This window comes from Leucopleurus acutus (assembly GCF_964270905.1).
Source record: "Leucopleurus acutus genome assembly, chromosome: 1".
Classification (NCBI taxonomy): domain Eukaryota; kingdom Metazoa; phylum Chordata; class Mammalia; order Artiodactyla; family Delphinidae; genus Leucopleurus; species Leucopleurus acutus.
Window position 1 is genome coordinate 40,473,327 of NC_139142.1, and position 27,319 is coordinate 40,500,645.

General features: G+C 33.6%; 1 protein-coding gene across 1 annotated transcript in view; it reads left to right on the forward strand.

Annotated features, from left to right (window-relative positions):
- LOC309971775 (protein SIX6OS1) overlaps positions 1-26,951 on the forward strand; it is a gene marked incomplete at both ends in the record, with an annotated part of 52,898 nt that extends 25,947 nt beyond the window's left edge. Inside the window, 10 exons of the mRNA XM_082855160.1 lie at positions 258-349; positions 1,797-1,930; positions 3,203-3,279; positions 7,766-7,851; positions 7,941-7,996; positions 11,026-11,087; positions 12,145-12,317; positions 14,011-14,149; positions 18,039-18,096; positions 26,752-26,951. Of these exons, the coding sequence (XP_082711286.1) occupies positions 258-349; positions 1,797-1,930; positions 3,203-3,279; positions 7,766-7,851; positions 7,941-7,996; positions 11,026-11,087; positions 12,145-12,317; positions 14,011-14,149; positions 18,039-18,096; positions 26,752-26,951 (1,077 nt within the window). The remainder of the gene's footprint in view (positions 1-257; positions 350-1,796; positions 1,931-3,202; positions 3,280-7,765; positions 7,852-7,940; positions 7,997-11,025; positions 11,088-12,144; positions 12,318-14,010; positions 14,150-18,038; positions 18,097-26,751) is intronic.
- Between the last annotated feature and the right edge of the window lie 368 nt (positions 26,952-27,319).

Consider the following 27,319-nt stretch of genomic DNA (forward strand, 5'->3'; position numbering starts at 1 on the left):
CTTCTGACTGTCCTTTTTAAAAAAGAAGATGAAAGTTCATTGAAATCTAATAGGTTTGCTAATGGAGTTGTAAGAAAAAAGGAGTATGATTTATTGTTAATTTTGACTCTTTTCACTAAAAGATTGCTAATACTACCAAAAATATGTCTTGTGATTATGTAGAAAAAATCATATTCATTAGTTAGGATAAACCATATGTTTATCCTTAATGCTTTGCAGGTAATTATTTTGTTTTGCTTTATCATTTTTACTTTTAGCAGATTACAAGACTTTATGAAATGAAGAATCTTTCAGAAACTCGGGAAGAAAAAAATAAAAATATAGAAAAGAGAAAGGAATCGAAAGAAAGGTATAAGTAAACTTTAAAATGGGATTTTATATGAACAGTTATTCTGCATTTAAAATTTGATTACATATTCTAGCCCAAGCCACTAATATTTACATAGTATCTATAAACATTTATTGTGCAGGCTGTTTTCTGTTCATTCCTTACAAAAAATATTAATTTATACCTTTAAATATTATGGACTAATATTCAAAATTGCTTATTATTTAGTAAGGTAAAGGATAATGTGTAGAGAGAAATAGGGTAGCAGCAGCCCATTTGCTGTTCTGTAACCTGTCAGTTGTACATTTCATCCAGTTTTCCATTATGGGTCACCAAAAGGAGTAAAACAAGAGGAAAAATGATGGGAACAGCAATGTATTTGCCTTTTTATCATCCTGTCACCAGCTTGACCAGTTCTCCTTTGCCACAGAGAGTGAAGATGAATCAAAATGTTACTGAATCTGTGGCATCATATGTTTCCTTGTCTTTCATCCTAATGGTGATAAAATAGACATCAGTGGTGGAGGCACTTAAAAAGAAAAGATTGATTTTGTCTGTTATTGTGTGACAGAAAAATAGATGTATTACTGTTGCTGTTTTTGATAAACTTTCTACTTTTTCTCTTTCTGCCTATACCCTTTTAAAATCTTAAATTCCTCTTCTCAGGCTATATTGCTCTTAATTTGATTTTTCAACACACTCTTCTCCCAAGTTAATTTCCCTTATCTTATTTCCTTAGATCTGTTATTTTTATTGATTTCCCCACTCCCACGTCTCACATCCATGGTAATGTGTCTTTAATTTTATAATGAAATTGATTAGAAAAATACAGAAATGTACAGAATTTCACTTTATTGATAACTTTTTAATATAAAAATTCTCTGTTGAGAGAAACTTACATAACTTTAGTTATTTTTACTTATATTTTCATAGTTATTATCAAATAATACCAGTATTTACATTATTATTTAACTATCAATAATATAAATTATTTCTCTAATTTAGGAAAAATTCAATGGAATTATTCTTCCAGTAAAATATTTAAGAGATCCATTTATGATTGTAATATTGCTTTAATGATGTCTGTGTTCATGCTAGTTGATTTTTTTCTGAATAAATCTTTTTAAAGTTTGAAGTAGTACTTCAAAATCTAAAGCATGCTATTTGCAAATACAGTTTTGGTTTAAAATGTTTTTCACAGGTTTAGAAAGTCTTTTAAAATGATTATGTTTTAAAAATGAGGGTGTGGTACATTGAGAAGAGCACTGGACTTAATCAGGAAACGTGTATTTTAGTTGTGACACTAGTAAGTAATTTAATAATATTGGGCAGGTTTGTTAAATTCTCTGGAACTTCTTTTCATTATCTGCAAATTGAGGAGTTTTAACTATATAATATCTAAGTATCTCTTCTAGCTTTAAAATATATTAATTTTTCACTTAGCTAATATTTATAATTCACTCTTTAGAATTTTTGAAAAAGATGAACAGCATGTACTTGTGTTGAATAAAACCCCTCAAAGCAGTCAATTATTTCTTCCATATGAATCTCAGAAATTAGTCAAACCAATAAAGATGCATGCTTCAGAACCAAGAGTTAAAGGTACAGTATCTGTTTATTATTCAAAAACTTAGTTTTCTTTGAAAACACTTAAAAGAAGAAATAGAAAGGAGCAACTTTAGTTATCATTTGGTGTAAGCAAGAGCAAACAATACTGGAGACCTATAGACTCAGTAAAGTGCCACTTTGATTTTTTCTGAGAGCAAACAAGATGTGCCTTCTATACATAACATTTTTCTCTTTGAGAAAGAAATCACTCATACTATATTTTTTTTTTTCTTTTTTTTTTTCGATATTTTTTTAAAAAGTGTTTCAGCCTGGTTTCCAGCTGTCAGGGGAGGATGAATAATTATATATTTTTCATTTGAGAGGTTGTATTATCAGTATGTATGATTAAAGTGAGTGGCAGACTTGTGATAATGATATTTATGACTTAGTCACTGAGATATTTGAATGTTTCATTCAATGGATAGATTAACTACATTGTGTTAGGTTAACTGTATTGGCTGTTTTAGTCCCCCAGTCATTAATATCACCACTCTTTGTTCTTTGGTTCCCCATTATAAAGATGTAGTCCCATTATAAAGATGTAGTTTTGTCAGCTGTTTTTTTATTTTATTTCCCTTTTTTTTTTTTTTTTTGCACGGTACGCGGGCCTCTCACTGTTGTGGCCTCTCCCGTTGAGGAGCACAGGCTCCGGACGTGCAGTCTCAGCGGCCATGGCTCACGGGCCCAGCTGCTCCGCGGCATTTGGGATCCTCCCGGACCAGGGCACGAACCCGTGTCCCCTGCATCGGCAGGCGGACTGTCAACCACTGCACCACCAGGGAAGCCCTGTCAGCTGTTTTTTTTTTTTTTTTTTTTTTGCGGTACGTGGGGCCTCTCACTGTTGTGGCCTCTCCCGTTGTGGAGCACAGGCTCCAGATGCGCAGGCTCAGCGGCCATGGCTCACAGGCCTAGCCGCTCCGCGGCATGTGGGATCTTCCCGGCCCGGGGCACGAACCCGCGTCCCCTGCATCGGCAGGCGGACTCTCAACCACTGCGCCACCAGGGAAGCCCTGTCAGCTGGTTTTTTAAATTTAATTTATTTATTTTTGTCAGCTGTTTTTCATTTTACGTTCATGGTTATTGTAATAGCTGTTATATATATTGAGGAATTAAGAATATGTAGTGATTCATAATTCTTTATTTTAATTTAAATTAAATATTAATGTAACTTGATTTTTTAAAATTACAAGATTAGGTTAAATATTGGGCATGCTATTTGATTCTATTTCTGGAATTGATTTGAAGTAGTACCATTTAATAACCTAGATAAAAAAGAAGAAAGTTCTGTGAAGCAGTCAAAACTTGCCAGTATTGACTTCAGACAAAAAGAAAGTGATACTCAGGTAGGTATTTCTTTTTTAATAGTACAAATTAAGTGCTTGCATTAAATGAGATAGTGAATGTATTGCATTTAGGACGTGTGTGTGTGTGTTATAAATATATTAAAGTAGCCATTAGTTCAATCTCAGGATCTAAAAGACTTAAAAGAGTTTCAATATGGCAGCCTGAGCACATACTGTAGCCTTCTCCCTTACTTCTAAAAATAAAAGATACTTGAAAATACCAATCTCTGTACCCAGTAGACCAAAAATGGTAAGACATTTCTAAAGGAATTGTATTGAAGAGGGAAATTGTGGCACCATCTCCACAATGTCATCAATTCTCAAGCTTCATTGGTGTTTTCTTTCCCTGCTATCCTTAATGCTAAGCTTTCACCTCAAAGTTATTTCATGGTCAGAAGCTAACCATTACAACTTGTCATCATATCTTCCTTCTAGGCAGGAAAGAAGAAGGGGAGAAAGGCTAGTTGAGTCAGCCTCATTTTAGGGATCTTTTATGGAAGCTTCTTAAACAATTTATGTTAATGTTTCATTGGCCAGAACTTTGTAACATGGCTACCTCTATCTGCAGAAAGGTTGAGAAATATGATGGGTTTTTTGTTTGTTTGCTTTTAAAATCACAACACAAAGGAAATGTAGATATTGGATAGGATAGAAAACTGGCAGTTTCTGTCATAAGAACAAATCAAATAGATGAAAAATAAGTAAGGATGTAGAGGATCTGAGTAGCACAATTAGCAAACTTTTTACCCAACAAACACAAAATTCAGTTAAATTTTGTTTGCAGTATTCACCAAAGTTGACTATTTACTAGAACAAAAAGGATATCTCAACCAATTCTAAAAAGCTGCTCTCTTCACTAACCACAGCATAAAAAAATACAAGTTAAACGAAAACATAGCCCTCTCCTCAAAAAACTATTTGGCTGAGAAAAAAGAAATTCACATACTTTGAAATTACTTTTGGGTTATAGAAGAAATCAAAATAGAATTTAAAAACTACTTAAAAGAATACTATAAACCCAAACCTGTGAAAAGTAGCCAAATTGGTCCTCAGAGAGACATTTATATTTGAAAACAAATATACTAGAAAATAAGAAAGATTAAAATTAGCTGAACTTTAAGTATGAAAAGTTGCACTCAAAGTATGAAAAGCTTAACTCAAAATACAGAAATAAAATAATAAATGCAAAGAAAGTAGAAATTAATGAAATTTGAAAGTTGGGTTAATTAATATAGCCAAAAGCTAATAAGTTTCAGCAAGTGTAGAGAAAAAAGAGAATACCCCCTCCACAAAAGAAAATAATAAAAAGGGGGAAAGGTGCATATCTCTACACTTATGTAAGACATCTTTTCTAAGTCCTAAAAGGATACTATAAAACCAAATACCCATAAATTTGAAAATTTAGGTAAGATGGACAGGTTTTTAGCACAATATAAATTGCTAAATAGACTGAAAAAGAAAAACATGAATAGATCAATAACTTAGAAGAAGCTGATGTAAGTGAAATGGAAGTGTATATAAATACCTATTTCCCTCTTTTCTCCCTTATTTCCCTCCCTTTTCCCTCCACCACACATGCCCTTCAGAACATGCCAGACTCAATTTTTCAGCTGAATTCTACCAAACTGTTAAGGATTAGATCAGAGTTTCTCAATAGTGGCACTGTTGACATTTTGGGTCAGATAATTCTTTGTTGTGGGGTCGTCTTGTGACCCACTAGAGTCCAGTAGCACCTCATCCCCAAATTATGACAATCAAAAATATCTCCAGACATTGTCAAATGTCTCCTAAGAGGCAAAATTGCCCCCAGTTGAGAACCATTGGATTAAATAATCTTTTTATACAAACAATTCCAGAGTATAAAAAGAGTCGGAAACTATCCAACAAATTATAAATGAATAATCCATTAGATAGCAAGGACAAGGATAGTGAAAGAAAAGAAAAATTATGGTATGTAAGTCTCAAGAATGAACATAGATGTAAAAATCCTAAATAAGTTACTAGCAAACCAAATTTTGCAATGTAACATTGAAAGAGTAATATATTGTGACTAACCTTGGTTTTCCCAAAGAATACAATGATTGTTTAGCATTAAGAAAAATCTAACAATATGATTTCCTATATTAATAGATTAATAAATGATTTTAAATAAAGATTTTTAAAAGAATGTTAGGGAGACTCTTACTACCAGATATTAAAATGTTTTTTTTTATTTTTTAATTAATTAATTTTTAAATAACTTATTTATTTTTGGCTGCATTGGGTCTTCGTTGCTGCGCGAGGGCTTTCTCTAGTTGGGGCGAGCGGGGGCTACTCTTCGTTGCGGTGCGCAGGCTTCTCGTTGCAGTGGCTTCTCTTGTTGTGGAGCACGGGCTCTAGGCGCGCAGGCTTCAGTAGTTGTGGCACGTGGGCTCAGTAGTTGTGGCTCGCGGGCTCTAGAGCACAAGCTCAGTAGTTGTGGCACACGGGCTTAGTTGCTCCGCGGCATGTGGGATCTTCCCGGACCAGGGCTTGAACCCGTGTCCCCTGCATTGGCAGGCAGATTCTTAACCACTGCGCCACCAGGGAAGTCCTAAAATGTTTATTTTTAAACTTTCATTACTGAGATATAATTCACATATAAAATTGATTGTTTTAAAGTGTACGATTCAGTGGTTTTTAGTATATTCACAAGATAGTGTAACCATCATCACTGTAATTTCAGAACATTTTCATCATTCCTAAACATTTTTAAACATTATCAAAATGCAGTTATTATAACAGTGTGGTACAATAAAAGACAAATTGATCAATGGAGTATATCAAAATAAAAAAGCTTTTGTATGGTGAAAGACACTAACAGTTAAAAGAGCGACAGAATTGTCACTTAGGGGATTGGTATCTGTAATGTATAATATACAAAGAAATACATAATAATTCTTAAAAATTAATTTAAAAAACTATAAAAATGGTCAGAGGATAAGTCAGCTTACATAAAAGGAAAGACTAAGGGTCACTAAACATAACAAGATGCCTGACCTCAGGAGAACAGGGAAATGCAAATTAAACCAATGAGATACCTGGTTTTACCTGTCAGATTTGCACACATTAAAACATTTGATAATGTCTAGTGAAGTCAACACCAGTGGGAGTATAATTTGGGACAACTGCTTTAGAGGACTGGTTCACAGTACTCATTAAAAATAAAAATGCACATACTCAGCAATTTCACTTCTTGGCACCTACTCTAAACAATTACTTGAAATACTTGTACAAATACTTGTACCAGGAGGAATATACAAACATGTATATTGTTTAAAACATACATCAAGGGCTTCCCTGGTGACGCAGTGGTTGAGAGTCCGCCTGCCGATGCAAGGGACATGGGTTTGTGCCCCGGTCCGGGAAGATCCCACATGTCGCGGAGCGGCTGGGCCCGAGAGCCACGGCCACTGAGCCTGCGTGTCCGGAGCCTGTGCTCCACAACGGAAGAGGCCACAAGAGGCCCGCGTACAGCAAAAAAAAAAAAAACCAAACAAAAAAACATACATCAAAACTGTAACAACACTTGTTCTTTAAGGGCCAAGTGTTCTTTGAGGGACAAGGTCTTTTTCTTATGATCTAAAGGCACATAAGATGACAAAATTAAGACCAGTGGCTGTTATAACAAATATAAATGGATAAACTTTCCTATTAAAGGTATTTTAATTTCAGGTCAAATAAGAAAAATCAGTGACTCTTCAAAATGAGTGACTCAGGGAGAATGAAAGACTTGAAACAGACAATACAAACATTAGTAAAGTAGCGATTTAAATATTAGTATTAGTGCTTTGTGACTACCTAGAGGGGTGGGATAGGAAGGGTGGGAGGGAGGGAGACGCAAGAGGGAAGAGATATGGGAACATATGTATATGTATAACTGATTCACTTTGTTATAAAGCAGAAACTAACACACCATTGTAAAGCAATTATACTGCAATAAAGATGTTAAAATAAATAAATAATGTTAGTATTAAATAAAGTTAAAAATGAAATATTAGCTTTGTCATACATATTTTAAAAAGAAAGTTTCAGGCTTTAATCTTTTAACCTACTGCTTTCCTTTCCTATAGTCAATTTGTGAGATTATAGGGGATGGAGAGACACAGACATCAGGTTATTAGTTGAGAAAATGGTAAGATTCACTTGATTAATCATGAATAAGGAAGAAAAATTTTAAAGTTTACCTTAAATGAAGAAATACTATCAGGCATAATTATTATACTTGTCAAAAACATCAAATTCCTTGAGAGTTAAACCTTTTTTGTTTCCCAGTGTTTGACTTAATGTTTTGTATGTAGTTGTTTCATTTAATTTAATGTTTTGTTTGTAGTTGTTGTTGATGTTGATAATAACAGTGAGGATGAGGAAGATGACAGTGTTCTTGGAGAGCCCTGAGTATCCATGGCAAGCAAAACATTCTGTTGTTTTGTGTAGTCAATTCTAATGCTTAATTTCTTTTGTTCAGGTATTGAATGACTCTGCTGTGAATAACCATTCAAAGTGTTCACATGTTACGGCTTCTAAAAGTTCACAAAATTTTATGCAGTTCAGGTAACCTTTAAAAATAAGAAAATGCTTTAATTTCTGAAATAATTTATCGCTCAGTAAATAATATAAAAATTTTGTTTATTGTATTTTAGATTAACTCCACCGAAACAATCAGATTGCAATCAATGGTTGGAAAAGGGAGATACAGGTATTTGCTGTTTATATTTTTCCTAAGAAATGGGAGTAACAAGTTATATCAGGTTTTTATACTAGTCAAATAAATTATTTGTATTGGTTGCATCTCTGGTTAACTGACCATGCATGGTTTTTAAATACATTTTTCTTAAATATAAAACAAATACATTTTATTGTAGAAAATTTGGAAAATGGAGAAAAATATAAAAGAAACAAAAATATGACCACCCAGATATAACTGACACTACATAATACTGTTGTATATTCTTATATTTTTTTCTATGCATATCTGTGTTTTGTTCTTTTAGTTTATTCCTCCAAATTTGAAGCATACTATGTATATTATTGTGTATCCTTTTCTTTCCACTTGATGTACTGTTAAGGATATTTTTCCATGCCATTAAATAGATTTTATTTGTGATGACTTATAATAGGTCTTTGTGTCAGTATGCTGTAATTTATTTAGCCATTCTCTCACAGTGAATATTTTGTTATTTCCAGGTTTTTTGCTGTTATAAATAACGCTACTATATTCTTTTATATAAATATTTTATTATCTTGGATTATTTTCTTTGAATAAAATCATAGAAAGGTCACAGAATATATATGTATGAGTTTTTTATCCTAGAATCAACTAGCTATTGGAACTTTGATGCACCCTTGAGAGACAGAGACTCATTCTCTGTCTCTATGTATATATGTATATGTATATGTATACATGTATGTATATGTATATATAAAATATATAATATATCATAGAGACACATAGATATGTATATATATATTTTTTGGTAACCCAATAACGCATAGTAATTATTCTATTCATTAGGCTATATAAAAGTTTTTGCCTCTTCTTGTCTATAGCATGTGGATTACTGACTTATTTTGAAATTTAAAAAATGGCTTATTCTGACAGTGTAGTTTTCTGCAAATATATGCACATTCAGAATGGTCATATAATATACTATGAGTCTATTCCTCTCACTCTCAATATAGGATTCAACCAAGACAATATGCTTATTTAATGCAGATGGATAGTCTTCCTGCTTTCTTCTGGAGAAAAGAATTATATCTTATCTGCCCAGGTGATATATTTCACCTGTTTATAATCCTCTATATATGCTAAGCTGACAGAGTGTTAGACAAGGGAGGAACAGATAATCTCTAGGAACAATATACCCCCTAATACAGATATATGGGGAAATGCATGTATCTGGCATAGTCCTAGTTGCCATTGAGCATGTATGGTGAGGCTTCACACCCAAGAAGGCATATAATTATCTTCCAAGAAGAAAAGACTCTTCAACAATCTCCAACCCTATCTTTTGAAGAAGTTAATATGTTGTGAAAATAGTACTGTGACTGAACTCAAGAGACAAAACTATAAAACATTCAGATGACCAAATAGGGAAACATTTATTCAAGAGAGGAAAGAATTTCTTAAAAAGAATTAAAAAGCCAAATCATAAAAGAAAAATTGATAAATTTGGCTATATTAAAATTAAGAATTTCTGTTCATCAAAAGACACTATGAAAAGAATGGGAGGCAAGAGAATATATTTCCAATACATAAAACTGTCAAAGGACTAGTTTCCAAAAATGTATAAAAAACTTCTACAAACCAAGAATAAAAATATGGACAACCCAGTAAGAAATATGTGCAAAATAAATGAATAGGCACTTCAAATAGAGAAACTTTTGTGGCAGATAAACATGAAAAGATGTTCAACAAATCAGGAAACTGAAAAATAAACCCACAGTGAGATATTATACACCCATCAGATGAGCAAAATCCGGAAAGTCTGACAATAGTAGATGTTGATGAGAATGTAGGACAGTTAGAACTCTCATAACTATTGGTAGGGACTGTCATTTATAAATGAAATATATTGTCATATAACTAAATTATAATTGGAGCTAGTAATTTTGTCTGGTGAAATCGAATGATTTCCTAGGATAGCTCAGGATGGCTAGCTGCCACAACAAAAATTGGTGAATAGTTTCAAAACTAAAGTTTGGAAATAGTTTAACATCTGGTAAAATGAAAGATACACTACCCTATATTTTGTAATTCCACTCCTAGGTATATACCTAGAGAAATACAAGTACATATATACAAGTATATATATAGAAGAATGTTAACAACATTGTTTGTAATAGCCTCAAAGCAGAAACACCCCAAATGTCCATTTGCAATAGAATGGATAGATAGATATATTGTGTTTGTACAATGGAATACATCCGTAAAAGGAAGCAAACTATGTCTATATGCAACAATACATAACGAATCTCATAAGTGTATACTAAACAAAAAAGCACGACAAATGTATTATTATTTCATCATATAACATTTTAAAACAGGAAAAAAAACTATATTGCTTAGGTGATAAAACTGTATAAAGCAAATCAGAGTATTGATTATTACAGAAGTCAGGTTAGTGTTTACCGATGAGGAGGAAGATATGTGGAATATGGGGCCTTATGGAGAACTCATAATGTTCTATTTCTTTACCTAGGTGGTGGTTACATGGGGTGTTCTCTTTATAATTTCGTTCGTTAAACTGTTCATATAGGTTTTATTCTCTTTATGTATTGGGTTGAACTATCTAAAATCTCCATTTTTAAAAAAAATTTTATTTATTTATTTTATTTTTGGCTGTGTTGGGTCTTCGTTTCTGTGCGAGGGCTTTCTCTAGTTGTGGTGAGCGGGGGCCACTCTTCATCGCGGTGCACGGGCCTCTCACTGTCGCGGCCTCTCTTGTTGCGGAGCACAAGCTCCAGATGCGCAGGCTCAGTAGTTGTGGCTCACGGGCCTAGTTGCTCTGCGGCATGTGGGACCTTCCCAGACCAGGGCTCGAACCCGTGTCCCCTGCATTGGCAGGCAGAGTCTCAACCACTGCGCTACCAGGGAAGCCCTAAAATTTCCATTTTTATAGACCCAGAATAGTTAAATATTGGCAATTTCATATGGTTTGGCTAATATGTTTTATTTACAATTAAATTACAAACAGAAAATATATTTTGTTCTCATATAACAAACAGATGCTGAGTGTGGAGATAAAGAGACGGTAAAACAATTGAGAGAATCAAAATGTACTTCACAAGTAAGTCAAATGTTTGGTTTCTAATTTCTAAGCAAAATATTACAATTTAAAGTATTCTGTTTCCATTTTAATTTCAGTTTGATATAATGAAGATTATTTATGTGAGGTCTAGATCTTATTAGTTTGGTAATCAAGTTGCTGTGATGTTACAGATTCTATCCCTTGGAGGAGTTATAGATTTAAAAATGAAGCCACAAAAAGTTTACATGAAAATTTACACAAAAAATTGTCATTAATAATTGACTATATATAATTGATACCACAACAACTAAATCATAACTGAAGAAAACAATTTTGTTTGGTAAGATTGAATTATTTGCCCAGGCTGCCACAAAAGTATCTTCAAAATATTTTTTAATAGTGGAAAGCTTTAGTGATGATAGGTGTAGGCAATGTACTGTAGCTACTAAGGGATAAGACAGGAGAAACAAGAGTAGTATTCTGCTGTAAAGAAATACAGGTAAAAAGCACATTTTCATTTTTTTGCTGGAGGGACCCAAACTGTTTCCGTAATGGGATTTGTTAACAAAACATTTGAGAAATCATATTCCTAAGCCTACAAAATGATATAAAGGAAAATTAGTATTCAAGTTCTCAATCTTTGCAGGGAAAGTAGTATAATGAATTTATTAGGGCAAAAAGTGCAAAGAACATAAGAAGTGAGAGCAAGATTGCTCTTTTCTTTCAAGGGGATATCGTATACAAATCTTGACCCAGAGCATGATGTGGAAATTTTAAAAGAAAAATCATTCCTAACCATTTTTCTTCATCAATCTGAGTATGTCCTGGTTATGAGTTACTTTTTCAGGTAGGGATAGGTGAGATAGAGCTGGGAAGAAAAGAAAAATTGGAAAATCAAAAATAATTATTTTCCTGTTTTTTGAACAGATATATTTTGATATCACTTTCACCAATTATTATTATTTTACTTATTTTGTCTATGAAATGATAACATCGTATGTTAATAGGATGTTTTTAACCTCATATTTTTACATATATGAGTTTATTAATGCAATAACATTCATTTTTATAGTTTTCTGTTACTTTGAATTTGCAGGTTACATATGCCGAACATTTGGGAAAGCCAATAGAAAGTAATAGTGATGAAGTAGAAGAAAGGGCTGAGATTTTTCCACGAACTCCTGAAATTCCTTTATTTTTAAGGACTCCTGAAGCTGTAAGAACACCTGACTCTGTGGAGAAATTACCTAAAACCCCCTCATTTGAAATGTAAGATTTTAATTAGTAATTATAATGAAAGAATCTACATATTGAGTTATGTAAGTAATTGATAGGAATAGTAAAATGCCTAATACCTGTAACTTTTAAAAGTTTTTATTATGGAATATTTCAAATATACAAAGGAGAGAGAGAGAGTAAGTATAATGAACTCTCATGTACCTATCACTCTGTTGGAACAGTTATAAACATTCTGCCATCTCGTTTCATAGATCCTCTTCCCCATTTTCCCTGAAACATTTAGCTGAAGGTGGACTAGATCATGAGTACTTATCAAGTTCAATAGTATAAGATTTAAGATTTTCAGAAGAATAAAAAATGTATGGAAAAATTTTAAACGTCGAGCTAAAAAGTTACTATCACATTTGGTAGGTTGTGTACATCATTGAATAATGTTCCAGCAGTCATTTTTCCTTAATGTTATAGTGTCTAAAACAAGAGTTACCATTCTTTTAAGTAACCTTAGTAGGCATAAATATCTGTAACATCATTATTTAACTTTGGAAAATACAGATTTGTAGTTTACAGCCAAGAAAATAGTGCTGCATTCAAGCTCTCTGTTTAGTTCAATCTTTTCTTAAATCTGAACCCTGAGATTCTTCTAAAATGTATGTCAAACAGATTTTACTTCATCAGGAATCTCTCACCTGTGTTCTACTCTGTTTTTTAAATTGCTACTAAGAATTTTATATATGAATGTCATGCTGTTGACTCAGACACAGCATGTTCAAAGTGGAACTCATCATCAAATCTGAGAACTGTAAAAGTATGTGGCAATCGTATACTAAAACCTCTCTTTATGGATGAGAAAACCAATCTGTAAAGTGACTCATTAATGGTCATGGAGAGAGTTATAGAAGTATCTTCAGACTTCTATTATTTAACACGCACTTAATAACACTATGTGTAAGCATTTAATAAATATTGCTCCTTTCATATTCACAACGGCTTTATGAGATGCAAGTACATTATTATCCTTATTTTATAGATGAGGAAATAGAATCACAGGTGATACAACTCATTGGTGGCAGAGTTGAGATTTAAACCCAGGCAGTTCTGCCTCCAGAATTCATGTTTTAACCACGTGTTATGTACTGTCTTGTCTAATTATTTTTCCCAAATCATTTTATAACTTAACTCCCTTATGAAGCAATCTGTCATGGCTGGCTTCTCATTAAGACTAAAATTTTGTGACTGCTTTCAAGATCTTGGGGACAGTATAGCATCAGGCTTAAGAGCTTAGACTTTGAATCTTTGTTGCTACATTCAAATCCCAACTCTGGCACTTACATTCTTTTGAGCAAATCATTTAATCTTCCTATGCTTCAAAATCCTCTTCTCTGAAATGGAGATGATAATAATGGTAGATATCTCATAGGGTTATTGTGAGGAATAAGTAAATTAATGATAATGAAAATACATAGAATAGAGCCTGACAGTATATTCTTAGTAGGAATTCTTTATTATCATTTCATAATTGATTATTCTACTTTAGTTAATATTATTCTCCACCCAAAACCATAGGTTTGTTTTTTTCTCCATAGGTTTGTCACTTCAATAACTACTTCCTCCCTTTTCCTGCTATGCTAATTCTTACCTCTATGCCATTGCCTATGGTGCTTACCATTCTGCAATATTTAATAATATGTATTTAACATTTTGATGATTTATTTCTCTGTATCAGAAATAGAAATACAGCTACTGAATGTCAAACACAAAAGGAATCCCCTGGATTTTCTTTTCTTATGAGTTATACTTCTAGATCTCCTGGACTGAATTTATTTGATTCTTCTGTATTTGATTCAGAAATCTCATCACATCAGGTAATATGAGAAGCTAAAGTTTTATTTCTTAAAAAATTGTATGCTGAAACCTCAAAAAGTTTAATTCTTTAATACTAAACTTCCTTGGAGCACAGTACAAAACAGAGGCAATTTATTTTATTTAAAAAATGTTTTATTGATGTATATTTGATTCACAATGTTGTGTTCATTTCTGCTGTACAGCAAAGTGAGTCAGTTATATATATATTTTTGTATATATATATATACATATTCTTTTTCATATTCTTTTCCATTATGGTTCGCCACAGGATATTGAATATAGTTCCCTGTGCTGGACAGTCAGAACTTGTTGTTTATCCATCCTATATACAAAGTCTGCCTTTGCTAATCCTAGACTCCCAATCCTTCCCTCCCCTCCCGCCTCCTTGGCAACCACAAGTCCGTTCTCTATATCTGTGAGTCTGTTTTTGTTTTGTAGGTATGTTGACTTGTGTCATATTTTAGATTCCACATGTAAGTGATATCATATGGTATTTGTATTTCTCTTTCTGACTGACTTCGCTTAGTATGATAATTTCTAGGTTCATCCATGTTGCTGCAACATGGCATCATTTCATTCTTTTTAATGACTGAGTAGTATTCCATTGTATATATATATATGCTGCATCTTCTTTATCCATTCATCTGTCGATAGACATTTAGGTTGTTTCCACGTCTTGGCTATTATAAGTAGTGCTGCTGTGAACACAGGGGTGTATGTATTTTTTAGAATTATAATTTTGTCTGGATATATGTCCAGGACTGGGATTGCTGGATCGTATGACAACTCTATTTTTAGTTTTTTGAGGAACCTCCATACTGTTTTCCATTGTGGCTGCACCAATTTACATTCCCACCAACAGTGTAGGAGGGTTCCCTTTTCTCCACAGCCTCTCCAGCATTTGTAATTTGTCAACTTTTAAATTATGGCCACTCTGACTGGTGTGAGGTGGTATCTCATTGTACTTTTGATTTGCATTTCTCTAATGATTAGCGATATTAAGCATCTTTTCGTGTGCCTATTGGCCATCTGTATGTCTTCTTTGGAGAAATGTCTGTTTAATTCTTCTGCCCATTTTTTGATTGGCTTGTTTGTTTTGTTGTTGTTGTTGAGTTGTATGAGCTGTTTGTATGTTTTGGAAATTAAGCCCTGTTGGTCACATCATTTGCAAATATTTTCTCCCAGTCTGTAGGTTGTCTTTTCGTTTTGTTTAAGGTTTCTTTTGCTGTGCAAAAGCTTGTAAGTTTGATTAGGTTCTATTTGTTTATTTTTGCTTTTATTTCTATTACATTGGGAGACTGACCTAAGAAAACATTGGTATGATTTATGTCAGAGAATGTTTTGCCTATGTTCTCTTCTAGGAGTTTTATGGTGTTTTGTTTTATATTTAAGTCTTTAAGCCATTTTGAGTTTATTTTTGTGTATGGCATGAAGGTGTGTTCTAACTTCGTTGATTTACATGTAGTTCTCCAACTTTCCCAATACCACTTGCAGAGGCAGTTTTTAAAAGATTCTGAGTATTGATAGCATAACAACGTTCCCCCATTATCTTTATGTTTTCAACCTCAGGTGGCTCAAATTGACATCAGTTCATAAAACAGAATCTCAGGATAGCAATGATTTAAATTGCAGTTAAAGGCAGTTTAAAAATTAATTTGGCTTTGTAATTCTAAACAAACTTCATATATTCTCAGTGTGAAAAAATTTTCAGGTAGGTAGTTGGTCTTTTCAACTACATGTGTATGTAGAAACAAAAATTGACAGGATTAAAGGGAGAAATAGACAAAAACACAAACTTAGTTGGAGGTTTTTAATACTCCTTTCTCAGCAATTGATAGAATTAGGCAACACAATCAAGAAAGATCTCAAATAAAATCTGAACAACCCCATCGACCCCCTTGACCTAACAGACATTTATAGAATACCACATCTAACAACTGCAGCATATTTATTCTTTTCAAGCACTGATGGTACTTTCACCAAGATAGACCATATTCTGGGCCATTAAATGGTTCCTAATAAATTTAAAAGGATAGAAATTATACAGAGTATGTTATCTGATCATAATGGAATTAAATTAGAAATCAATAAGATATTAGGAAAGTCCTAAATATTTAGGCCATGGATCAAAGAAGAAATTAGAAAAGATTTTGAAATGAATGGTTATGAAAATTCAGCATATCAGAAACTGTAGGTTGCTGCCAAAACGAGAGCAAAATAACTTTAAATAATTTAATTAACCATTTAAATAATTAAATTAATAGAAAAGAAGAAAGGTCTGTAATCGGTGACCTAAAGTTCCACCTTGAAAAGCTAAAAAAAGAAGAAAGTAAACCCAAAGTAAGTAGAATGAAAAACTACGAAGAATAAGAAGTCAATGAAATAGAAAACAAACAATAGAGAAAATTAGCAAAGCCAGAGTTGGTTGGTTGAAAAAAATTGACAAAATTTATAAACTTACTAGATTGACAAATAAAAAGATAAGATTTACCTGTATTAGGAATGAAAGAGAGGATATTATTATGGCTCCTACTGATTTTAATAATAAGAGAATAGTATGAAATAGAAGACTGATAAGGGGGAACTTCACTTTTACATATTAAAATATCCTATAAGCCTAGAGCAATCAAAATAGTGTGGTAAAGGTACAAGGATTGATTGATTGATCAATGGCATGGGAAATGTCTTGAAACAAAAGAATTTAGAATGCAATATAGATAGGACCACAAATTAGTGGGGATAAATTAGGCATTTGTCTTACACTGTACACCAATAGATATTATAGATGTATTACATTTTAAAATGTTAACCATAAAATATTTCAGAAGAAATATACATGAATATTTACCAGATCTTAAGAGAAGGAAGTATTCTCTAAGCATGAAAACAGTGGAAGAAGAGCCAAAAGAAAATAAAGAGGGTTTTGGTTTGGTTACATACAAAATTTTATATGTTAAAAAAATTTAAAGGCAAAATGATAATGTGTTATAAAATATTTGCAATAATATCACAAACAGTTAAGGTCTTTATTGTATAAAGAGCTTATATGTACCAGCAAGAAAATTACTGCCTCAATAGAGTTATGGACAGAGTCTATTTGGTGAATAGATAATTCACCGAAAAAGAAATTCAAGTGCCTTATAAAATCTCTGGAAAAATCAGCTTTCCTTATTAATTGTCAAAGAAGTATAAATCTGTGCATAATAGTATATATTCAAGTGTGATTTATATTAGAAAAAAATAGAAACAACATAAATGTTTTAAACAAAAGCATGATTGAAACTATATTGTATGTCCATATTAGAGGAATAATAAAATGCCATAAAATAAGGTTTTGGAAGAATAGTTATGTGGAAAAATGCTCATAATGCAATGTTAAGAGGAAAAAAAAGAGTACAGAAAACTATGTTTCATGATCCCATTTTTTGAAAACCCTGTTTTACAGAGAAAATGGACTCTTTTGGCAGCAAAACTTTATTTGAACTGACATGAAGCTGTAATACTTTGTATTATTTTTATAGTCAGGAAAGCAGTAACAACAACCTGATTTGTAAAAGGCCTTCAGAATAAAACAAAGTTAATTAGAATTTTAGGTTATATTAATATTCCAAAGTAGGAAGTATCCTTGGTATAATATATATATATATAGCCTATTAATATTTTATCTATTGCCAGAGTCAAATCAATAAACCTTATTTTAATATAAGTCAATGATAGTTTTGAAGATAGATCTCTTTTTAATTACAATAATGCGCTATAAAGAATGTTGCAATTTTGTCTACTCTAATTATGCTTATTAGACAAACTAGGCTTTAGAGTCTAATATAAATGCTATACCTACTGTTCTACTGATTTCATGAGTAATATTTAATGGAAATTTTTTTTCAGTTTCATGAACATTATTCTGCAGGAAATTTAAATCTTCTCTCATCACAACAAGAAATTGGTAAGTGATTTGAAGTTTGCTATATATAAAACCATGTTAACTTTCACCATTTGTGTTTAGTTTGTCTCTGATTTTCTTAGGCACTCAGTTTATTCTTTAAAAATATCCGTTACTTCTGCACCATTCACTAATTATTATTATTATTTTTTAGCAATTTAGCTTCTTCTCTCACTACTCTACCAAAACTTGCTTTTTCCAATATTACTAATGACTTACTAATTATCAAACATTATGAGTATTTTATTTTTATTATCATATTCGGTCACTTTGCAGCATTTGATATTGTTGACTATTCCCATCTCCCTTCTGGAGTTTTTGGATTTTGTCTTGTCTCGCTGGGGCTTACTTTTTATTGGACCTTCTTTCTTCATTTATCCGTTGATTAGTTCATTTATTCAACATATAAAAATAAATGTATTTATATATAGTATATTTTATATCAGGTACCACTTCTGGCTCTGGTGATAGAATAGTGGACAAGAATGCAAAATTCTCATAGGGTTTATGTTCTAGTGGGATAAACTGAAAATAGACAATGATTATATGTAAGGTAATGCACTAAAAAACAGTTGATATGGATTTGAATTGGCAGTCAGACTCACTGTCACAATTTCTAGTCTTAGATTTACTTAACTTTATAGAAAGATACAGGATAGGAGATAACAGCATGTACAGCGTCTTTATCTTATTGAGAGGCCCACCGGCAACCCAAATAATAAGCTTTCTTTTGCTACCTCGTCTACATGGGATATGTAAAGCTGCTAGGACAAAAGGCATGATGCAGGTAAATCACCTTGACACACAAAAGCTGCAGGCTTGGTTTCCCACCTGAAAGCTAGGAAGGACTATATACCAAGTCACAGGTCCTCTAATTCAGGTGTAGTCCCACCCAGTAGACTAGTCAAATACATCATTATACATTTACCTTAATTCTTATTTTCTAAGAAAACAGTGCTGTGAGGAGTCAGACTCCAAGGTCATTCTTCCAGGTGGGCCTGGATCAGCACAGGCCTGATGTTAACTCTACTCACTTGTGGGGTTAAATATTATGAAGAAAACTAAAGCAGAGTAAGGGAAATAGGGAGTATTTGGATTGGGAAGATAGTTGCTGTGTTCCAAGGGAATCAGAGAAGGCATCACTAAAAGGCAGCATTTGAGCAGAGACCTGAAGGAGGTGCAGGTACAAGCTACTGGGATAACTGTTCTAGGCAGAGGGTTCAAAGGCCTTGAGATGGGAGTGTGCTCAGCGTGTTCATTGAACAGCAGCTTAATTGATATGATTGGAATAAAATAAGGAAGGAAAAACTGGTAAGAAATTAAATCAGAGAAGTTGGAGGGAGAGCAAACTATAGGGGACACTTAGACCATTTAAGGACTTTGGGGTGTTTTTTTCTCTGTTTGAGATGGGAAGCTATTGGAGAGTTTTCAGCAAGGACTGAAATGATCTCACAGGTTTTAAAAGAATTGTTTGGCTCCTATACGGAGAACAGACCATATGGAAACGTGGGGGAGATCAGGGAGATTGATCAGGGAGCTATTGAAATAGTACAGGTGAGAACTGATAATAGTGCGGATGATGTCAGTGGAAGTGGTGAGAAAGATCAGATTTTGGTTATTAAGTTTTCTGAAGGCAGAGTTGTAAGCATCTGCTTATGGACTGGATGTAAGGATTAAGAGAAAGAAGGATGATGCCAAGATTTTGACCTGAATAATTTTAAGAATGGAATTAACATCTGTTGAAATATAGAAGGCTGTAGAAGTTGATTTGAGATTGACAGGAGTTTAATTTTAGAAGTGTTATCACTGAAAAGCCTATATTAGATATCTGAGTGAAAGTAAGTAGGAAATTTTATATATGAACCTGGAATTCATTGGGGTGAGACATAAATTTTGGAATTGTCATAAATGGTTATTAAATGCCGTAAGACCAGAATGAATCCAGCAATTGTAGACATTCTTTAAATGCGACTATCTAAAATATTAAATCTATTTACATTCTCCCCTTTGACACTCTCATTTGACACTCATTCACTTCAGCATTTTCAAATATTATAATACATATCTTCCCTCCCTGACTTCTCCTAACTCTCTTAAACTCCTGGACCTTACTTTTCTTAGGCTCCCCCCACGTTTTACTGAGATAAAATTGTCATACACCACTGTATAAATTTAAGGTGCGTTACATAATGGTTTGAAGTACTTATATTGTGAAATGATTCCTGCAGGAAGTTTAGTTAGCATCTATCATCAAATATAGATACAATTAAAAAATTTTTTTCTTCTTTGTTATGAGAACTTTTAGGATTTAATCCCTTAACAATTTTCATATGTATAACACAGTAATGTTAACTATGGCATCATGTTTTACATTACATCCCTAGTACTTATTTATCTTATAACTGGAAGTTTGTACCTTTTGACCACCTTCTCCCAATTTCCCCTCTCCATACCCTCACCTCTGGTAACCACAAATCTGATCTCTTTTTCTGGGAGTTTGGTTTCTTTCTTTTCTAATTTTTTAGTTTCTACTTATAAGTGAGATCATACAGGTCTGACTTATTTCACTTAGCATAATGCCCTCAAGGTCCATCCATGTGGTTGTAAATGACAGGATTTTCTCCTTTTTTATGGCTGAATAATATTTGTATATGCATGTATACATATTTAGATATCTCACAACTTCTTTATCCATTCATCCATCATTTCACACACAGGTTATTTCCATATCTTGGTTATTATAAATAATGCTGCTATGAACATAGGGGCGCAGATATCTTTTCAAGTTAGTGTTTCATTTCTTTTGGATATATTCCCAGAAGTGGAATTGCTGGATCATATAGTGGTTCTATTTTTAATTTTTTGAGGAACTTGCATACTGTTTTCCATAGTGGCTTTAGCAGTCTATAATCCCACCAATAGTGCACAAGAGTTCCTTTTTCTTTTTCTTTTTTTAAATTTTATTTATTTATTTTTGGCTGTGTTGGGTCTTCGTTTCTGTGCGAGGGCTTTCTCTAGTTGCGGCAAGTGGGGGCCACTCTTTATCTCAGTGCGTGGGCCTCTCACTGTCGCGGCCTCTCTTGTTGCAGAGCACAAGCTCCAGACGCGCAGGCTCAGTAGTTGTGGCTCATGGGCATAGTTGCTCCGCAACATGTGGGACCTTCCCAGACCAGGGCTTGAACCCGTGTCCCCCACACCTGCAGGCAGACTCGCAACCACTGTGCCACCAGGGAAGCCCAAGAGTTCCTTTTTCTGTACATCCTCTCCAACATTTTTTATTTCTTGTCTTTTTGATGATGGTCATTCTAACAGGTATGAGAAGATATCTCATTGTGTTTCTGTTGTTGTTTTTTTCTTTTTGGCTGCACTAGGTCTTCGTTGAAGAAAGACCGCAGAGAAAGCACGCAGGCTTTCTCTAGTTGTGGCAAGCGGGGGCTATTTGTTGCGGTGTGCGGGCTTCTCATTGCAGTGGCTTTTCTTGTTGTGGAACATGGGCTCTAGGTGCGCGGGCTTCAGTAGTTGTGGCCCATGGGCTCAGTAGTTGTGGTGCGCGGGCTCTAGAGTGCACGGGCTTCGGTAGTTGTGGTGAACAGGCTTAGTTGCCCCACAGCATGTGAGATCTTCCTGGACAAGGGATCGAACCCATGTCCCCTGCATTGACAGGCGGATTCTTAACCACTGGACCACCAGGGAAGTCCCTCATTGTGTTTTTAATTTGCATTTTCCTAGTGACTAGTGACATTGAGCATATTTTCATGTACCTGTTGGCCATTTGTATATCTTCTTTGGAAAAATACCCATTCAGATAGTTTGCCCTTTTTTTTTTTTTTTTTTTTTTTTTTTTGCGGTACGCGAGCCTCTCACTGTTGTGGCCTCTCCCGTTGCGGAGCAACAGGCTCCAGACACGCAGGCTCAGCGGCCATGGCTCACGGGCCCAGCCACTCCGTGGCATGTGGGATCTTCCCAGACCGGGGCACGAACCCGTGTCCCCTGCATCGGCAGGCAGACTCTCAACCGCTGTGCCACCAGGGAAGCCCTGCCCATTTTTTAATTGAATTATTTGTTTGTTTGCTGTTGTGTTGTATAAGTTCTTTATATATTTTGGATGTTAACCCTTTATTGCATATATGGTTTACAAATATATTTTCCCATTTTGTAAGTTGTCTTTTCACATTGTTGATTGTTTCTTTTGTTGTGCAGAAGCTTCTTAGTTTGATGCAATCCCATTTATTTTTCATTCTGTTGCTTGTGCTTTAGGTGTCATATCCAATATTGTTGCCAAGACTCATATCAAGGATCTTTTTTCCTATAGTTTCTTCTAGGAGTTTCATGGTGTCAGGTCTTACATTTAAGTCTTTACTCTGTTTTGAGTTAATTTTTGTGAGTGATGTAAGGTAGTGGGTCTAGTTTCGTTCTTTTACATATGAATATCCTATTTTCCCAGCACCATTTATTGAAGAGACTATCTTTTCTCCATTGAGTATTCTTGGCTCCCCTGTCAAATATCAGTTAATTGTGTGTGCTTGGGTTTATTTCTGGGCTCTCAGTTCTGGTCCATTGATCTATTTGTCTGTTTTTATATCAGTACCATTCTGTTTTGATTACTATAGCTTGAAATCAGGAGTGTGATGCCTCCCTCCTTGTTCTTTCTCAGGATTGCTTTGGCTTTTCTTTTGTGGTTCCATATAAATTTTTGGATTTTTTTTCTACTTCTGTAAAAAATATCATTAGAATCTTGATAGAGATCATCCTGAATCTATAGATGGCTTTTGGTAGTATTGGCATTTTAGCAATATTAATTCTTCCAATCTGTGAACATGGGATACCTTTCCATTTATTTCTGTCTTCAGTTTTTTCTGTGAACATGGGATACCTTTCCATTTATTTCTGTCTTCAGTTTTTTTCACCAGTGTCTTGTAGTTTTCTGAGTAGAGGTCTTTTACCTCTCTGGTTAAGTTTATTCCTAAGTATTTAATTGTTTTGGTGTAAATGGGATCATTTCCTTTATTCCTTTTTCAGATAATTTGTTAGCGTACAGAAATGCTGCTGATTTTTGGATGTTTATTATGTACCTTGCAACTTTAGTGAATTTGTTGTTTAGATGTAACAAGTTTTTGGTGGAGTCTTTAGGATTTTCTATATATAAAATCATGCCATCTGCAAATAGAAATAATTTTACCTCATACTTTCCAATTTTGAGGCTTTTTATTTATTTTTCTTGCCTGAATGCTCTGACATGGACTCTCAATACTATGTTGAATGGGAGTGGACACTCTTGTCTTGCTCCTGATCTTAGAGGAAAAGCTTTCAATCTTTTATTATTGTGTATCATGTTAGCCATGGGCTTATCGTATATAGCCTTTATTATGCTTATTATGTTGAGGTGAGTTTCTTCTATATGTAATTTTTTAAGAGTTTTATCATGAATGAGTTGAATTTGTCAAATGCTGTCTCTGCAACTATTGAGATGATCATATGATTTTTTCTTTCATTCTATTAATGTGATGTATCATGTTGATTGATTTGCATACATCAAACCATCCTTGCATCCCAGGTATAAATCCCACTTGAGCATGATGAATGATCCTTTTAACATGCTGCTTAATTCAGTTTGCAAGTATTTTAGTGAGAATTTTTGCATCTATATTCATCAGAGATATTGGTCTGTAGTTTTTTTTCTGGTGGTGTCCTTTTCTGGCTTTGGTACGAAGGTAATGCTGGCCTCATAAAATGAGTTTGGAAATGTTCCCTCTTTGATTTCTTTGAAGAGCTTGAGAAAGATTGACAATTAATTCTTCTTTAAATGTTTGGTAAAATTCACCAGTGAAGTCGTCTGGTGGGACCTTATTTATAATTGTATAATTGATATCTCTTTATATCTAAGGCATCTGTTGACATTAAAAACTTAGTATATCTGAAATCAAACTTGTTCTCTTTCTGATATACCTAATGGTCTCTCCATTATTCTAGTTGCCAAGACTCAGAACATCAGGGTTAATTTTAACTTCTTTCTGTGCCTGTGACTACATTCAGCTGGTCATCAAGTTTTATCAGTTCTCTCTCTGAAATATTTATTTTCTTTTCTATTTTCATTATATGGAAATCATTATATTTCAAAGTCTTATTACCATTCACCTGGGCTATTGCAGTAACATTGTGATTGGTCTTTTCATCCTTTTAGCTTACTTATAGATCATACCCCAGTTACTGTCCTTATGCATAATGTTGGCCATCTCATTGCCCTGGTTAAATAAATACCTTTAGTGGCTCCCCTGGAGTAGCAAATTATGCTCCCAGTTTTCTAACCTAGCTCCTAAACCTTTTCTCCTATAAAAATAATCTGTGCTTTAGCCATACTGAAGAACTCACTGCATCCCAAATCTGCCCACACTTTCTTACCCACTTTTTCTTCCTGAAATCCTCAGCTTCTATCACTTTCTAACCATCTTTTCAAGACCAAGTTCTCTTCCACAGAACCTTTTATTTTTCCCCTTTGACATTCCATTCCAAAACGGTCTCTCCCTAAAAGGGCCTAGATGAAGACTATTCCCCAAGCTGTACAACTTGGGGCTCTGGTTGCCTAACAGAAAGTAAAGAGGATATTATCTGAAGACTAAGTAACTGAGTCTATGAAAACTTCCCAGATCAACAACAGACAGACAGCAATTGGAATTGACTTTCCATTAGTCATTTTTAAAACATGGTAAAAGTAAAGTAGCCATATTTAATTAGGTTATTTCTAGGTATATGACTTCTGCACATACTATCACAAATTATAAATTTTTAAGATATTTTTCTGAATTTTTAGTCATCGTTATCATAGAAATAAAATTTATTTTCTATTTTGAAAAAAAAAGCTCTTTCACTTTCCTGAATGTCTTTTTTAAAATACTTTTTTGTATCTATACCATTATTATACTGTCATTATTTATGAATATATATAAAATCTTTTCTAATCATAGGTTCTTTGAGGACAGGGACTCTTGTTTTGTTTACCTTTGAATTCTCCACAGCACCTAGACTACACAGTAATCTTGTACAGTAATCTATTATTTTATTTAAGGTGATCACAGGAGTTTTATGAAGACTTCATATGAACTTCTTTTGTTCTGAAATTAAAATAATGTCAAATTCATTTTTCAAAGGGAGATTCAAGATTTTTAGTTCTTTCTGGATCTATAGCTATGTTATAGCTGTTTTCCTTTGTTTAAGTCTTATGGATATGTACTGAAGTGAGAAAGGGAGAGAGGAAGAACCCAAGGATCAGTGCATCCTGATCTGTCCATCCCTCCAGCCATCCATCTACCCATCCGCCCTATTGCTGGTTGGCTCAGCTTTATTTAGGGTAAAATAACTGAGATATTTGAAAATATATGAAATTTCAAAGTGGCACAAAGTAAATTGTTTTGCTTAACATATTAATTGAATTGGTTCTCTGTGGAAAAAATATAGATGCTTTAAAAGACTTATTTCAAGTAAGTCTTTGGATTACCGTACATTTGAAATTGTTTAATAGTAATTAAAAATTCTAATTAAGATGTTGAAAATATATTTTTATAATTGTAGTCTTAAATAATATAATGAATGAAAAACAATATTTTTCCTTAAAGGCAATTCTGGGGATCATTAACCAAGTAATTCTTTATGTAAAGTTGATTTCAAAAATTCCTTTTAAAACTGTAAAATCCTTTTCACTGTTCTGTCAATTTCCTTGAACAATGCCATGAACAGTATGTTGTAGTTATGCAATAAGTAATAGTTGAATAAATTTGACTTATACAGTATGTCTCAAATCTAGCATTTCTTTCTCCATTCCCTTTTCTATGATTGTAGGTAATGCCAAGCTTTCATCATCTCTTTCCTGTTAGCCCCATTTCTAAACATTTTCCTGTTCCAGGCTTTCTACACATTCTCTCCTGAGTAATCCTTATAAAGCAGTTCAAATCTTGTCATATCTCTGCTTGTAAACTTTTTTTTTTTTTTTTGCGGTACGCGGGCCTTTCACTGTTGTGGCCTCTTCCGTGCGGAGCACAGGCTCCGGACACGCAGGCTCAGCGGCCATGGCTCACGGGCCCAGCCGCTCCACGGCATGTGGGATCTTCCCGGACCAGGGCACGAACCCGTGTCCCCTGCATCGGCAGGTGGACTCTCAACCACTGCGCCGCCAGGGAAGCCCTTCTGCTTTTAAACTTTTAATGAGTTCATCTTATCTATCAAATAAAGTCCAGATCCTATAGCTGGAAGTTCAGCAGTCTTTACAAGCTCATCTTTATTAATTCCATTTTAATAACTCTTTGTTATTTCTCAATGGTTCTGATAAGCTGAATTGACTTCTGTTACCCTTATATTTCCTATGTACACCTATTTCTGTTCCTCTGTGTTATTCTCTCCTTTTGACATTTATTACTCCTCTTTCTACCTTATATACTAGTTCTTTATATACTTGAATTCAAATTACATGTAAGTGGGGTTTAAGTTTGGACCTGTTTAACCTTCCACAGTACAAAGGACAATGCTTTACACATAAAACAGTTAAGTATGTGATTCAATGTTACCCTATTTATTGTGTGCAGTATACTGTAATTTGGTAGATTATAACCAAATTAATCATATTATGTAACATGAATAGCATGATATTGTAATATTTATCTTCCTCAGGAAACTTATTTGGGAAACCAGAAGGAGAAGATACCTTTACTTTTTCTTTTCCATTGGACTCTTCAACTCATACATTGGGAGCTGGAAGAGATGATTTTAGTTTTGCGTTTCCATTTGAACAGGATCAAAACTCAACACCTTCTTCTGAAAAAGAGTTTTCATCCTCCTCACAAAATACCACACAATTTACTTTATTTTGAACTAGTTACTAATTTATTGAATTATTTTACTACTCTGTAATCATCTAGGGCAGAAATTTACATTATTACTTAAACTATGAAGACCACTTTCTTTTGTTGATTAAAGAAATGATTACCATAGTAACATTATTTGATTATATTTATTTAAATATTGAAGGAAATTAAGACTGTGTCATCTACTTTTGTTTTTATTTGCAGCATTAACTATCATTATTTATTTTGGTTTTGATTTTGCAAGTTATATTCATACAGAACCTATGCTTCACTGCTGCAGTAAAAGAGTGGTACTTTAATAATGATCTCAAAGAATTTATGTTATTGATAGTGAATAAAATGTGTTATTTTCTTCTAATACAACAAAAATTAAA